This window comes from Sphaeramia orbicularis, chromosome 13, assembly GCF_902148855.1.
Source record: "Sphaeramia orbicularis chromosome 13, fSphaOr1.1, whole genome shotgun sequence".
Lineage (NCBI taxonomy): Eukaryota > Metazoa > Chordata > Actinopteri > Kurtiformes > Apogonidae > Sphaeramia > Sphaeramia orbicularis.
The window spans coordinates 18,314,957-18,331,589 of NC_043969.1; the positions used below are offsets into that span (position 1 = coordinate 18,314,957).

General features: G+C 36.5%; 1 protein-coding gene across 1 annotated transcript in view; it reads right to left on the reverse strand.

Moving 5' to 3' along the window:
• Positions 1-6,226: 6,226 nt before the first annotated feature.
• Positions 6,227-16,633, reverse strand: part of serpini1 (serpin peptidase inhibitor, clade I (neuroserpin), member 1) — a 32,540-nt gene continuing 22,133 nt past the window's right edge. Inside the window, exons 5-9 of the mRNA XM_030152764.1 lie at positions 13,253-13,457; positions 10,650-10,747; positions 9,290-9,376; positions 9,072-9,161; positions 6,227-7,151 (exon numbers count right to left, since the gene is read on the reverse strand). Coding sequence (XP_030008624.1) covers positions 7,075-7,151; positions 9,072-9,161; positions 9,290-9,376; positions 10,650-10,747; positions 13,253-13,457 — 557 coding nt within the window. The 3' untranslated portion in view covers positions 6,227-7,074. The remainder of the gene's footprint in view (positions 7,152-9,071; positions 9,162-9,289; positions 9,377-10,649; positions 10,748-13,252; positions 13,458-16,633) is intronic.

Consider the following 16,633-nt stretch of genomic DNA (forward strand, 5'->3'; position numbering starts at 1 on the left):
CCTGCGGGCGGAGGTGATCAGGGACAAACAGACGGTCTGGCGGAACGCCAGCTGGGATATCACAGTCTTGTAAAGCATCAATAACAGATTTCTCAATCTCCCACTGTACCGCCCCCACCACACAGGTCTCAGGGAGGATAGGTCCCGGTTCAGAATCAGAGTTGACGGGCATGAAGAGTCTAGACAGAGCGTCAGGTTTCACATTTTTAGAGCCAGGCCGATATGACAGTGAAAAGTTGAATCGTGTAAAGAACAGAGCCCACCTGGCCTGACGGGAGTTGAGTCTCTTAGCCGACCGCAGATACTCCAAGTTTTTGTGATCCGTCCAGATCATGAATGGTATTTCGGTCCCCTCCAGCCAGTGGCGCCATTCCTCCAGGGCCACCTTGATGGCTAGCAACTCCCTGTTGCCGATGTCATAATTACTCTCCGCTTTCGACAGTCTCCTGGAGAGGAAAGCGCACGGGTGAAGTCTGTTGTCCTTTGGGGAGCGTTGCGAAATGACTGCCCCAACCCCCAGATCAGAGGCGTCCACCTCCACAACGAACTGACGAGCTGGATCCGGAACCGACAGAATGGGGGCCGAAGTGAACGCCCTCTTCAGCTTCACAAACGCTGCGTCAGCTTCGGGATTCCATCTGAAAACGGACTTGGGAGAGGTTAGAGCATGCAAAGGGGCAGCCACACTGCTGAACCCCCTAATGAACTTCCTGTAGAAATTAGCAAATCCAAGGAACCTCTGGACATCCTTACGACTGGTGGGCGTGGGCCAATCCCTGACAGCACTGACCTTGTCTGGGTCCATCTGGACACTCCCCTCCGCGATGATGAAACCCAGAAAGGAAACAGACGGGCGGTGAAACTCACACTTCTCAGCTTTTACAAACAGTTGATTCTGGAGCAGTCTTTGGAGCACCTGGCGGACATGCTGGACATGTGACCTCTCATCCGAAGAAAAAATAAGAATGTCATCCAGATACACAAATACAAAAACATTGAGCATGTCACGTAACACATCATTGACTAATGCTTGAAAAACAGCGGGGGCGTTAGTGAGACCAAACGGCATCACTAAGTACTCATAGTGTCCACTTGGGGTGTTAAAGGCAGTCTTCCACTCGTCCCCTTCTCTGATTCTCACCAAGTGATATGCGTTACGGAGGTCTAACTTGGTGAATACTTTGGCCCCGTGTAATAGTTCGAAGGCTGAAGACATGAGGGGTAACGGATATCTATTACGGATGGTAATGTCATTAAGGCCACGATAGTCAATACAAGGGCGTAGCGTCTTATCCTTCTTGTCGACGAAGAAAAACCCTGCCCCAGCTGGAGATGAGGATGGTCAAATCAGGCCGGCCGCCAGGGACTCATCAATATATTTTTTCATAGCGGCCGTCTCCGGACCAGACAGAGAATACAGCCTCCCCTTAGGGGGGCAGGTACCAGGACGCAAATCAATGGCACAGTCATACGGTCTGTGAGGGGGCAGCGCAGTAGCGCGTGACTTATTAAATACCTCTTTAAGGTCGTGATAACACTCAGGTACCTTACTAAGAGCAGGAAACACCGTCTCCAGCTCCTCCGGAGAAATGACAGGAGCCACAGTGACCTGGACTGGCTTGGACAGAGGGTCAGGATCCCGGACCCCCTCACGACAGGAACCACACCTCTCTCCCCAAGCTTGGACCTCCCCCGTTTGCCAGTTAATACAGGGGTTATGGAAAGAAAGCCAGGGGTGACCTAATATGAGAGGGTGAGAGTCAGAGTGGTAAATATGAAAACTGATTTCCTCAGAGTGACCATCTTTGAACCGGACAGTAACTGGTTGAGTCCGTTGAGTCACTCTACAGATAATGTGATTGTCTAAAGCCCTCGCCTCCAGGGGCTTCAGAACCGGGAGCAGACTGAGGTGGAGCTGCTTAGCTAATTCTTCGTCCATAAGATTAGCGTCTGACCCAGAGTCCATCAGGACTGGAAGCTGCAGAGACACAGAGTTAGAGCACACACAGACCAAGGGCTGAACACGAGAGGCGCTGGACACACAGAACGTTCTGCTCAAAAGAGAGTCCTCACCTGCCGTCATTCTAGGCTTCACTGGGCAGTTGCTGACTCGGTGCCCCTCCTGACCACAGTAAAGACACAGACCAGCCACCAGACGGCGATGACGCTCCTCTGCTGACAGAGGAGTCCGACCCACTTGCATCGGTTCCACCTTCGAACCCCCGCTGGACTCAGGTACTGGGTGAGGGGGTTCTGAGTGGGGCTTACTCACAGAAGGCTGGCGGTTCCATGATGGTTCTGGCTGCCAAAACGCCGACTGGTCAGAGACCCGAATAGCTGCCTCGATGACCTCATCCAGTGAATGGAGTTCCTGCCGGAGCGCCATCTCACGACCGATAGTGCGGTTAAGACCGCTCTGGAATGCAGAGATCAGAGACTTCTCGTTCCATTCAGATTCTGCTGCCAACGAACGAAACTCACTGATATACTGCCTAATGGGGCGATCTCCCTGCCTCAGCCTCATGAGTCTTTGACCGGCCTGTGGTCCACGGATAGGATGGTCATAAATCCTTTTTAGCTCAGCCATCAAACTCGAGGCTGACTGAGTGATGGGAGACCTTTGTTCATAGGCTGCGTTGAAAAGGCTTAAAGGAGGGCCTTCCAACAGGCTAGCAATATATGCAACCTTAGCTGACTCATTAGCAAAACGGCGGGGCTGGGAATCAAAAATGAGCTGCAGTTGCGTACAAAAATTACGGCAAGTATCAGGGTTACCTGTGTCCTTAGATGGAGGTGGGATGTTGGGTTCCTCCAAGGCTTTAACGGGTGAGACGGAGTTAATATTCTCGACTGGCGGGACCGGAGCAGAAGCCTGGTTACCAGAATACTGGGAAAACTGAACGGACAGCTGATTCATCTTATCCATTAGGGAGTGCAAAATCTGTTCATGTCCCCCTAAGCGTTGCCCCTGGGACCGAACTGCCTCCCGGACCTGGTCTAGGTCTGCTGGGTTCATCTTATTGGCCAGTTTGTACTGTAATGGGACTAGTACAAAGGCTGAACCCAAATGCAAGACCAGAACACAGATGACCAATTGAGAGTGTTTATTAAACACAATCACGGTAGTAAAAACACAGCACAAAATTGTTAACACGTCTATGAAGGCGTGTGATACTGGACTCTTCGTCCGGGCTGTGAGCGGAGAATATGGATAGTCAGCACGGCCGAGCCGGAGGATTCCCGTCAACACCCCGACTGGGGCAAAACAGAGGATAGTCAAAAAACAAGCCAGGTCATACACAGGAGGGCAATTCAGGAGGCAACGGGACATGAGGGAAAGGCTACTCACGGTCAAGGTCCAGGCGAGGGTCGAAACACAAGGTAACACGTTGGAGGCTGAGGTAATCAGGGAATAGGCAGAATCAGAAGTCGATGTACGAACCAGGTCAGAACCAGACGAGCAGGCAGACAAGGAACAGGCAGGATCGGTGGTCGGAAGGCAAAAATGGGTCAAGAACGGGCAGACAGACTGACAGGTATCCAAAAACGCTGGTAGGTGAGCACACAAAGGTAGAACACAAACTGGCAAAGGAACAGGGGAAAACACAGGGTTTAAATACACAAGAGGGCGGGAAGACAATTGGACACAGGTGGAGATAATCAGGGAGGAGTCAAGTAATCAGGAGCAGGTGAAACAATCAAGGAGGGGAAGTAAAAACACCAGACATGACACAAGAGGGAAACTTAACAAAATAAAACAGGAAATGACAGAGAAAACAGAAAAGACAGACACAGTCTGGGAGCAGACATGACAGTCAGAAGTCTTGACCTTATATGTGCAAATGTCGTGACATAACTAGTTATAAAACATAACAAATTAAGGAGTTAAAACAGGTTGTAGAAATCCACCCGAATTTTGCTAAAATGAATATAAAGGTAGCTTTGCAGCACCTGGATGGTTCAAATTCAAACTTTATGAACTATTATGGTCCAAATACACAAATAAATGAACCAAAGACTAATAAAAGTAGGTTTAGCAAAATATGACAACTATAAGGCATTGATTTCAATGATTTTTTGATGGTTTATAACATAATGTACCAAATTATTAAATTTTCTTTAAAAAAAAAAAGTGCTACACCCGTATTTTGTAATAACGGTTGCAATATGTCATAAGTCATTGCAAAATGCTGCAAATTTTATTACAAAATGTATTCAAGAATTTTATTTCAAAATGTGGCATGTTATTACAAATTGTGGCATTATTTCATAATGAGGTGAAAAATTATTGAATTATTACATATTGCACCATTATTACATAATGCGGCACTACAACATTACATGGTATAAGTCATGGGTGTCAAACTCATTTTAGTTCAGGGGCCACATTCAGCTAAATTCGATCTGAAGTGGGCCGGACCAGTAAAATTATAATATAATAATATTTAAATAATGTCAACTCCAAATTTTTCCTTTATGTTTTAGAGTGAAAAAAGTAAAATTACATTATGAAAAGGTTTGCATCTACAAAATATCCTTTCAAACAATGTGAATAATATGAATAAGCTGAAAAAAATGTGTAATTTTAACAACATTATGCCTCAATTTATCATTTACACATGTACATTATAACTTATAAATCACAGTGGATCTACAGATACACAAAACATTTAGTAACAGGTGGAATATTATTAAAATTGCACTTACTTCTCTTAAGACATTTCAGGTTGTTCATATTTGTTCAGGTTATTCAGATATTTTTTGCGAAATTATACTTTGTTTTAGTGTAAATACATGAAAACATTTACATTTACAAAGAGAAAAATTGTGAGTTGTGAGTATTTATAGGTTACTATGATCCAGCTGACACTGAATTGGTCTGAATGTGGAACCTAAACGAAAATGATTGCTAACATCTTGGTGTCATTTTTGCATTTCACAAATTCATCCCAAGGGTTAGACTGGACTCTTTGGCGGGCTGGATTTGGTCCCCAGGCCGCATGTTTGACTCCTGTGGTATAAATATACAATAGTCCAAGCAGAAAACACTTGAGCGTGTGTTTCATTTACTATTTATTATTCACATGCACACACTATTTTCTTTCAGACCTCATTTTATTTTGTACCCGTTGCATCCTACTAAATAAACATGCATAAAACATCACTGATGGGATGACACTTGTCACATTAAAGCATTGTTTTGTGTTTATCACCCTGGAAATCCCTGGTAATGACAAGTAACATCTGTTGTGGATGTCATTATCAAGGTTTATTACATAATTTATTGTAAAAGTGTGGTGAAGGGGGTGCACTGACTGTGAAAGGTGTGTTTAATTGTGGTTGTTCTATCTTTCATGAGAATATTCCTAAATTTCATGCTAGTGTTGTTGAGGTTTTGCTTGACTGAGCAGCGATATTTCCGAGTTTGCATCTTTTGTAAATTCAGCTTTTGTGCTACTGTGAATATAACTACAACTATGACAGGCAGATCCTAATTATCACTTTCATATTATTGTTTGACACCATGACAAATGAGATGAATGAAAGAAAGGGATTTGGATGTTTTGATGACACTGCAGAATAAATAAAAATACTGTTTAAATGATTCCAAACAAGATTAATACATTAACAATGAATATTAAAATCACTGACACATACAAATTGAATTCACTGCACATCTGGTGTGTCCGAGTGTTGTTTTTATATCTAAAAACACAGATTTGTTGAATATTTTCCATCCTTGGTCCTGTGTGTGTGTGTGTGTGTGTGTGTGTGGTTGCACATTGAAACTACTCCAGGATGCCTTGGCAACGAGTACAAGACTGACTTTCATAATCTGATCCCCAGCAATTTTATTCATCCTATCCAACTAGTTAGAATCAACCATTTTGTTGCTGTCGTGTGGAAACCTCATATGTCCAAAATTAATTTTTCAGGAAACTGGAAAAACTATGTATATATTAAATAAATGAATGGAGTTAAGTAGTCACAAGCCATTTTCAACACTTGTAATTTATTAAATATTTCTAAAACCATGAAAACTGACCAATAGTAAAGAATAGAATTGAATAAAAAAAGACTAAAAATGGACTTACAAGGTTTCCACCTCATATCACCGATTTGTAATAATCATATCTATCATATTATTCTTTCAATCAACTGCATATTTTCTGTAAAGATTTTAGTTTTGTGTCAAATTCCCGTTACACACACACGAGGACACGTGTTTTCATGGGAACACATTCATGTATTTATTGAGTAAAAGACTGAATACAGCTGGTGTTACTGTTTCTCCCTGTATATACATCCAAAAATGGTGCAGCAGATCGTTCTCCATGCCCCTGCATGCTCAAGTCCGTCTCTATAGCAACCCGCCTTAGTTACGCAGTCCTCTCTGCTCACCTGTGAGATGCCCAGCCGGGGCTTAATCAACCACTCTGATGTGATAAGGCATATTAGTTCATCAGCAGTTAAGCCATGTGCCTACAGTGTAAGAAAAAGGACTCGAATACTGTCTGGAACAGATATTATTACTAAGACTCAGTGTATGAGGACAAAATGTTTGCACATGTTTATTCTGCAATAAATACTCAGCATATATAGAACACACTGTGAAATGTACAGGGATAATTAAAGTGAAACGTACAGTGTGCACAATCTTTTATCAGGAGTAAGAAAGAGTAAATATTTTTTTTTGAAGAAGCGAGAAAACATTTTGTGCATCTTGTGTGTGGGCGCAAGTGAGTATCAAGCTGCTGAACTTAAAGGGGTTGCGCATGGATTACATACAGTATCATGTGTTCTTCTTTCTCATATACAAACAATCCTGAACTAGAGAATATTTACAATTTCCGCTTTCTGCATGTCTGTATCCAAGTGTTTAAAGCTTCCAGTATCAAAACATCACATTATATGTCGTATTTCATATTTCAATATATAATATACCATATAATATTTGTTTATCTTTTTTTTTCATAAAGAGTATAAAACACAGCTGAAGAGAGTGATAGAGGATAGGTAGCGTTTATGATGTCAGGATCTGATTGGCTGAGATTGAGTGACCACGCACCACGATTACATGGAATCAAAGTCATGGTCGTTTGGCTCGATGACTTCAGGGGTCATGACCCTGCCCATGAAGAGGATAGACCCTGCAGGACGAGAGCACAAGGACAGGAGGTTACACAGCAACACACACACACACCAAAGGAAGGAAGGCTAGACTGGAACAAAACAGGCTAAATACTAACTCTAATACTAATACAAAGACTAACACTAATACTAACTCTAATACTAATACTAATGCTAACTCTAATACTAATACTAATACTAACTCTAATACTAATGCTAACTCTAATACTAATACTAACTCTAATACTAATACTAATACTAACTCTAATACTAATACTAATACTAACTCTAATACTAATACTAATGCTAACTCTAATACTAATACTAATACTAACTCTAATACTAATACTAATACTAACTCTAATACTAATACTAATACTAATACTAACTCTAATACTAATGCTAACTCTAATACTAATACTAACTCTAATACTAATACTAATACTAACTCTAATACTAATACTAATACTAACTCTAATACTAATACTAATACTAATACTAACTCTAATACTAATACTAATGCTAACTCTAATACTAATACTAATACTAACTCTAATACTAATGCTAACTCTAATACTATGACTAACACTAATACTAATACTAACTCTAATACTAATACTAACTCTAATACTAATACTAACACTAAAGCTAATACTAACTCTAATACTAATACTAAGACTAACACTAATACTAATATTAATACTAACTAATAATAACACTAATACTATTACTAACACTAATATTATACTAACTCTAATACTAAGACTAACTCTAATACTAATACTTACACTAAAGCTAATACTAATATTAATACTAACACTAACTACTAGTACTAATACTAACACTAACTACTAGTGCTAATACTAATACTAGTACTAACACTAATATTAATACTAATACTATTACTAATACTAATATTAATATTAATACTAATACAAATATTAACAGTAATATTAATACTAATACTAACACCAGTACTAATTCTAGAATACTAGTACTAATACTAATACTAATACTAATACTAATATTAATACTAACACTAACTACTAGTACTAACACTAATACTAATACTAATACTAATACTAGTACTAGTACTAATACTAATACTAGTACTAATACTAAGGGTTTCTAAAGCTCTGAATGGTGTTCTGGTGCATTATGAACCATCCAGGACTCTTCTGTCTTAAACCTTATACATGCAGAGGCTCTGTTTGGTTTCTGTACTCCATATATATGGAACAGATTCCTAAAAGACTGTAGGTTTACTGAAACTCTCAGCTCTTTTAAATCAAGGTTAGAGACTTTTCTATTTGCTGCTGCCTTTCATTAAAAACAAACAATTGTTAATTTCCTGTACTGGACTGTAACTTTTATTTTTTTGCATAGTACCTGCTCTTATTCTAATGTTCTATTCTATTTTAGTCAGCTTTAATTTTCTTTTATTCTTTTGGTATTAAATGACACTTTGCTATACTGTTTTTAATGTTTAATGTAAAGCACTTTGAATCGTTTTATACATGAAATCTGCTAACACTAACACTAATACTAATAGTGGAAAGCCTGTACATACAAATACATATGCAAATGCAGAGTTGTATGGTTATTAATGACAGTTGCAGTTAACAATAATAACAACATTAATAACTTATATAGCCCCTCTCATAAAAGTCTTTTTTCTTAAGGAAAATTAAATGGACTTAGATTTAAAGAAAATTGCCACAATTAACTTAAGGCTAAATTAAAACTGATAATGAAGTTAAAATATATACAATGAGTACTGGAAGAGGGAAGACAATAAATGACACAATAAAATAACATTAGAAAAAAGCAATATAGAGACAACATAAAATCATTTTAAAACTGGTTTCAGGATTGACAGTTCCTTAAAGACTAAAGCTTTAAAGCTGCTTCGTACACACATAAGTCATCCAAACACAAACCTGTCCTCCGGTTTCTGATGACGAAGAAGAACGGGTGGTCAGCCATGACCTGAGGGTACAGCACCAGAGTCCTGGTCAGGGCGATCATTCCTGACAGACGGGAAACACAGACAGGAGGGTTAGTTACCTACAGAGGGGGGCAGTGTTTAGTGAATTTAAGAGTCTTGAATAAAATGTACTGATGGTATGGACGATACAGATGGAGGTGAGTGGTGTACCTGAGCCCACAGCTCCTTCTGCCCCTTCTTCAGTCACCTCCAGATAGGCCTTCTGCACAGCTTTACCGATGTACAGGTCCTTACCATCTGGAACATACACAAATATACACGAATCGGGACACTGCACATGCATTTCAACATACCATGTTTACTGGCAGAGATGGATGGTAAAGGTCACATCATGCAGAAATCCTCTGATAATAATCCACTGATTCAACTGTCCATTTTTTTTTCTACTCTGACCGTCCTGAGTGTTTTAATTAAACACTAAGAACATTTTGGATAATGTCAGGATCAGGAAAATACTAGACAAACAAACTTTTCCCGGGAGCTCTGAACATCTTAAAATACCTTCTTTTATCTTCCTACCAGCCTCCTAAGGGCAAGTTACACTGAGGACACGACAGTACACGATGTGCTTGAGTCCAGAACATCTTACACAATGTGGGAACTAAACCAAGGCTTTTGAAGCGTCTCATTTTTTATGGATAGAAATGACATATATTATACTTACACAATATTATCATTATTCCTTTTAATGAGAATTTCAGTAAAAAAAAAAAAAAAAAAGAAGCTAAATCGAAGGTAGCTGTTACTTTCTGCTGTGCATGTTTCAGCACCAGTGGCATCGAGTAAAAGGAAGTACTACACATGGGCGGTGTATTAAATTTATTTAATTTACAAAAGTGAGAAAAAAATCAAGTCATTTAAATGTGAAGTGAAGAAAACGTCTGTATTTGTGGACATTTCACTTATCTGTGTGAGAGTGAGAAGATAACGTAGGAAAAGAATCTGAGTATCTTCATTAATCGATGATGATGAAGATACAGAACCATAGAAATACGTGGTTAAAGTAGCCACAGATTACCAGTTTCACAAATCCTATTTTCGGGGGAGCTCATGTTGTATTAAGATGAGCCAAACTCCACAGTACTTCGCAGCCTGCGCTTACAGAAAGTGTTTCAGAAAATAAAACCAGCACCGGCGGATCAGTTTGTGTTGACACTGTTGTGTTTGGCTTCAGTTGGACTTGATATTTTTTTCTATTCCATCATATTTGTGTCTGTTTCTCCGCCTGATGTGTATGAACTATCTGTCTCGCTCTCTGGATCTATTTTTACAGAATTATAAGAGAGCCCTGACCTGCCCACTCAAAGCCAGTTACCTTGGTTACCTTCAAAAGTACATCACAACCGAGGATCAGAAATATTGAAGGGAGCCTTATGAACCCTTCTAGGGTTTTCTTTAAGACGCAACTCTTCAGTTGTTCCAATAAAAACACCCCTGTTTATAGCATCGTGTCTTTGCATGTTTCACTCTTAGTGCTTGAATGCGGCGGCGGGGTGCGGCGGCGCGTTACCCGTCATCGCAGAGAGATCGGCATCGTTATTGAAGATGTTCTTTATGCCCAGATCCTGCAGAGTGTTCCTCAGGTCAATCTTCTGCTCCACCTTGAACCTGGACAGTGCAATTAGATCAGAGCGTCGACCGCTGTTAGAACTTTGAAGACGAAAAGTGGGACGTAGGATAGTATTCATTATTCCAACATTTCAGGGTCAACCGTTTTGTGTGGGTCAAAAAATCAATATTAAACGCAGAACTTAACTATGAAGTCAGCTCAGACTGATTAAAAGATTAAAAGAACTTTACGTAGTTAATGGACTAATTTGGTGGTTGAATAAATAATGTAGACACACTTTACATACTTTGAGTGTTTCCATTTTCGGCTACACAATACTTATACTTATATGTTAAATATAGAATAAAACCAACAAATAAGTCATGATAAATTAGCAATTAAAACAGCCAACAGTGTATGCAATAATTTAAAGGGGATGACTGCAATATTACAAACGAAAAAAATAATACATCAATAATTCTAATATAACACTGAATGCGGGGTTTTAATACTTTTGCACTGTGGAATAATTACACATATTGTATATTTTATCCTGCATAGATTTGAATCTGCAAATACTATATATTTTGTTGTACATATATTTTCATCTGCACATATTTTATACTTTATTCTACATATATTTAATCTGCACATATTGTACATTTTATTCTACATATATTTTAATCTGTATATATTTCATATTTTATTTTACATACATAATCTCCACATACTGTATATTTTCTTCTACATATATTTTAATCTGCACACATTTTATACTTCATTCAACATATATTTAATCTACACATATTGTATATTTTATGCTACAGATATATATTTTTTTCTGCATATATTTAATATTTTATTCTGCATATATTTAATCTACACATATTTTATACTTTATTATTTAATCAGCACATATTTTATACTTTATTCTACATATATTTCATCTGCACAAATTGTATATTTTATTCTGTTTAATCTGCACATATTTTATACTTTATTCCACATATATGTTTTTCTGCAAATATTTTATATTTTATTCTACATTTATTTATTCCACACATATTTTATAATTTGTTATTTAATCTGCACATATTTTATACTTTATTCTACATATATTTAATCTGCACATATTGTACATTTTATTCTACATATATTTTAATCTGTATATATTTCATATTTTATTTTACATACATAATCTCCACATATTGTATATTTTCTTCTACATATATTTTAATCTGCACACATTTTATACTTCATTCAACATATATTTAATCTACACATATTGTATATTTTATGCTACAGATATATATTTTTTCTGCATATATTTAATATTTTATTCTGCATATATTTAATCTACACACATTTTATACTTTATTATTTAATCAGCACATATTTTATACTTTATTCCACATATATGTTTTTCTGCAAATATTTTATATTTTATTCTACATTTATTTATTCCACACATATTTTATAATTTGTTATTTAATCAGCACATATTTTATACTTTATTCTACATATATTTCATCTGCACAAATTGTATATTTTATTCTGTTTAATCTGCACATATTTTATACTTTATTCCACATATATGTTTTTCTGCAAATATTTTATATTTTATTCTACATTTGTTTATTCCACACATATTTTATAATTTGTTATTTAATCTGCACATATTTTATACTTTATTCTACATATATTTAATCTGCACATATTGCATATTTTATTCTGTTTAATCTGCATATATTTTATACTTTTTTCTACATATATTTAATCTGCACATGTTGTATATTTTATTCTGTTTAATTTGCACATACTTTATACTTTATTCTACATATATGTTTTTCTGCAAATATTTTATATTTTATTCTACATTTATTTATTCTACACATATTTTATAATTTATTATTTAATCTGCACATATTTTATACTTTATTCTACATATATTTCATCTGCACAAATTGTATATTTTATTCTGTTTAATCTGCACATATTTTATACTTTATTCTACATTTTTCTGCATATATTTTATATTTTATTCTACATATATTTCATCTGCACATATTTTATACTTTATTCTACATATATGTTTTTCTGCAAATATTTTATATTTTATTCTACATTTATTTATTCTACACATATTTTTTTTATAATTTATTATTTAATCTGCACATATTTTATACTTTATTCTACATATATTTCATCTGCACAAATTGTATATTTTATTCTGTTTAATCTGCACATATTTTATACTTTATTCTACATTTTTTCTGCATATATTTTATATTTTATTCTAGATATATTTCATCTGCACATATTTTATACTTTATTCCACATATATGTTTTTTCTGCATGTATTTTATACTTTATTCTGCATATATTTAATCTGCACATACTGTAAATTTTACTTGTATCCCTTTCCTTTTGCACTAAGTACTCATCATACTACCGTACAAAGTATGACTGTGAAATGACAGTAAACATTTATCTAATCTACTTTTCTTCACATATAGTACATAATATGCGAGTATGAATGTGTGTATGAGTACTGTGCGTCTCACCTTGGTAGGTACACTTCCACTTTCTGCCGTTTCACGTTATTCGCCCACTCCTCCAGCAGCGGTGCTTTGATGATGGGCTCCAGAGAAGCCAGCGGCACCTCCTGTCGAGGCAGAACGATCATCATGGACATGTCCTCTCCCTCGTAGGGCATCTCCAACACCTGATACACACCGCCCGCTTCCTGGGAGCCATCGCTGAACTCACCTGTGTTTGAAGCATCAAACACAGACACACACATTAAACATCACCAAATACAACCCAAATCTCCCTGAGCCCAAATGAACACATACAAACACTCCCTCAGACCTTCAGCACTTACACTGCTACGACCCGGTAGGAAAAAGGGGATAATCAGCTTCATCACACAACAATACTTGGTTAAACGTCGCATTATAGTTCGACTAATTCCTGTGAGTTTCATCTTAAACGCTGAGAGCTTCTTTTTTACGTTGCATCATCATTTTTAACGACTGTGCATTCGTGATCTTGTGTTATTGCTGCTGCAGAACCAACTGCCCCTCTGGGGACAAATAAAGTTCTCCTTCACTTGACTAATGATGTATATACCCGTGTGAGAATGTATTCATCACATGCAACTTGCCTCATGTAATGGATTTGTTAGTCCCCTTAAGAGGATCGATATGGAAGCATGTTGAGGCACATTGATGGACTCTATTGATCAGAGTGTGTGTGGTAATTTCATCCCACAAAGCACTAATTAAAACCCACTGACTGATTTAAATCTGTATTGATTAGACTTGTAGAGAGAATATGCTATACAGTGAATATATTTTATATTTAGAGCTGAGATCAGCAAGTTTTACAATCTAAGGAGCCATTTTTTAACCAAAAAGAGAAAAAAAAAAAACCCTGTCTGAAGCCACTGTATAAAACTCTAATTTGCACACTGTTCATATTACAATATAAATCCTCACTATAAATAATATATTGGCTAAAATTTGCTTAGAGGTCTTATTTATGTCTTTGTGCATAAGAAATCAATATAAGTGAATCCCCAAAGGAACTTTGTGTTGGCAAATGCAAGTTATGCAAATTTACAGGATTTCAGTTCTGTTGCAACATGTTGATGGTCATATGAACTATGTTTTCAGCTCAAAAATGTCCAATTTCATCACAATTAATGCTATATTTTCATGTCACAAATGGCCAAGTTATGTTTGAACTGAATTTACCTGAAAAAACAAATATTCTATTCTTTTAGATTCCCCATTTTTTCTTACAAGATTCTATACTATATATCACGTTTTATTTTTACAGGTTGCAATATGGAGTATGGTGCTGATCCATCCTGCTTATGTTACGTGAATACATACATTAAGAATGTCACACGTCACTTTTTAAATCAACAGTTTTCTAATAATAAGCATTTTTATAAAGAAATAACAATTCTATATTGTTATTTACTCTTTAGTATGATGATAAACTATACAATAAATAATTATGATACTAGTTTCTGCACAGGGATCATTTGTGGAAACGGTGACATGGCTGCCGAGCATCAGTATGATGGGATCTGTAACAACCATGTCACATCCGTCCACTGCCACATTTTGTGTTTTTGTGTCAGCTGTTATTATTTTAGATCCACATTACTAACATTTATGAATAAGAGGATAATTAGCAATAGTAAGTATATAAGTTTATTAAGTTAGTTCTATGTTTAAGTGTGTTTGGGTTTATGTTGAAATTGTATGTCGTGAGCAAAGAAAAACCGAATCCATATTCCTTGTATGTGTTCCCATACTTAGCCAATAAAGCTGATTCTGAAAATACATGTTTACCCATAAAGTTAGAATAATTTTCTTTACAGACACATTCCTTCTTTTTATTCCCATTTATAACATCAGTAATCATCTCTGACCAGGTGTGTAATGATTACGTACTGAGTCCAAGTTACACTTTATCTACCAAGAATGAATCCCATTGTCACAGTCATTTCATGAGAGGAGGTAAAAATATTTTATCCCAACTTTACGGACAACAGTGCATTAAACTCTATAATACCAGAAGGTAGCTAACCTAGAGTAGCTCATTCACCATTATTTTACACTTTACCTTTACATTTCTAATTACATTTTTGGTGCATTTATGTAAAATTACACAACTACAGTAAAGAAAACAGTTGAGATTTTGGGGATATATTGGTATTTGCAGGCTAATATCATAACAAATTCAAAGGCAAAAAAAGCATCAGACCCTATTGTAGCGTATGACACACACATTTTGGTTAATGAAATGTTGAAAAAAAAAGAAAAAAAAAAAATTCTGTACAGGTGGGACATTTTTGCAGTTAGAAAATGTAAAGATGGATTAAGGCTGACAATAACGATTGTAAAATGTTTAAACGTTCAAAAACGGTTTTCATTTCCATATGTTTCTTATGTATTTGTGACAGGGAGCCACAGGTTGGACACCCCTGGTATATACTGAGTATTGTTATGAACCTCCTCACACTAAGTCTACTTGTTAACAAAAATTAATTTAACTACACAGAAAAGAATGGAGTCTTTGTGTGTGTGTTTTGGGCCAATGCACCTTTAACTAAACATGCACCTCAACTGAAATAAAACACATGAATATGCAAAGATACACATGTAACACAAGTACAAACACACAAAACACACACAAACACCACCAGGCATCCTGATAATACTTAATGTTTTCAGCAGACGTATTACTTATATCTATTTGAACAAATCCAATATATTAACAAAACTAATTAAGACAAGGACAGTAACATTTATTTGAATAAATAAGACAGTCTTGCCTCAGGATAAGATACCTCCTTTTTAATTAACATAAATCCAACTAGATTTTATAGAAACGTGAAAGTATGTCACTTCCACAGGTTGGAACATTACAGTGAGATGGAGGATTATGTTGTTAATACTACTTCTTTGACATGATTCCAATCCACGTGCTATTCCTGCCTGTGATTTTTGTTTTGAACGTGGTTAAAAATGGAAATCACAACAATAACAACAACAACACTGACACCTAATTAACAAAGCATTCTTGGTAACTGTTGCAAAAGTGACAGAGAATGGGCTGTGGTTTCTCAAAACATTTTACTTAACCAATATGATTGTGCTTCAAAAAGAGAACGCAAACACAGCCTTCTCCCCAAGGACCTGTCCCTGTTCTGCAGCTCTCACACATGCCAAGAGAAGCTACACACACACACACACACACACACACACACACACACACACACACACACACACAAAGACGTTTCCTTGATCGAGAGAGTATGCGGATGGGTATGTGTGCAACCTGTAAACGTAGGTGTATGCAACATCTCAAAAATACAAAAATAACTCAAATGCTTTAACGCAAATAGCAAAAATATAGTAGAAATA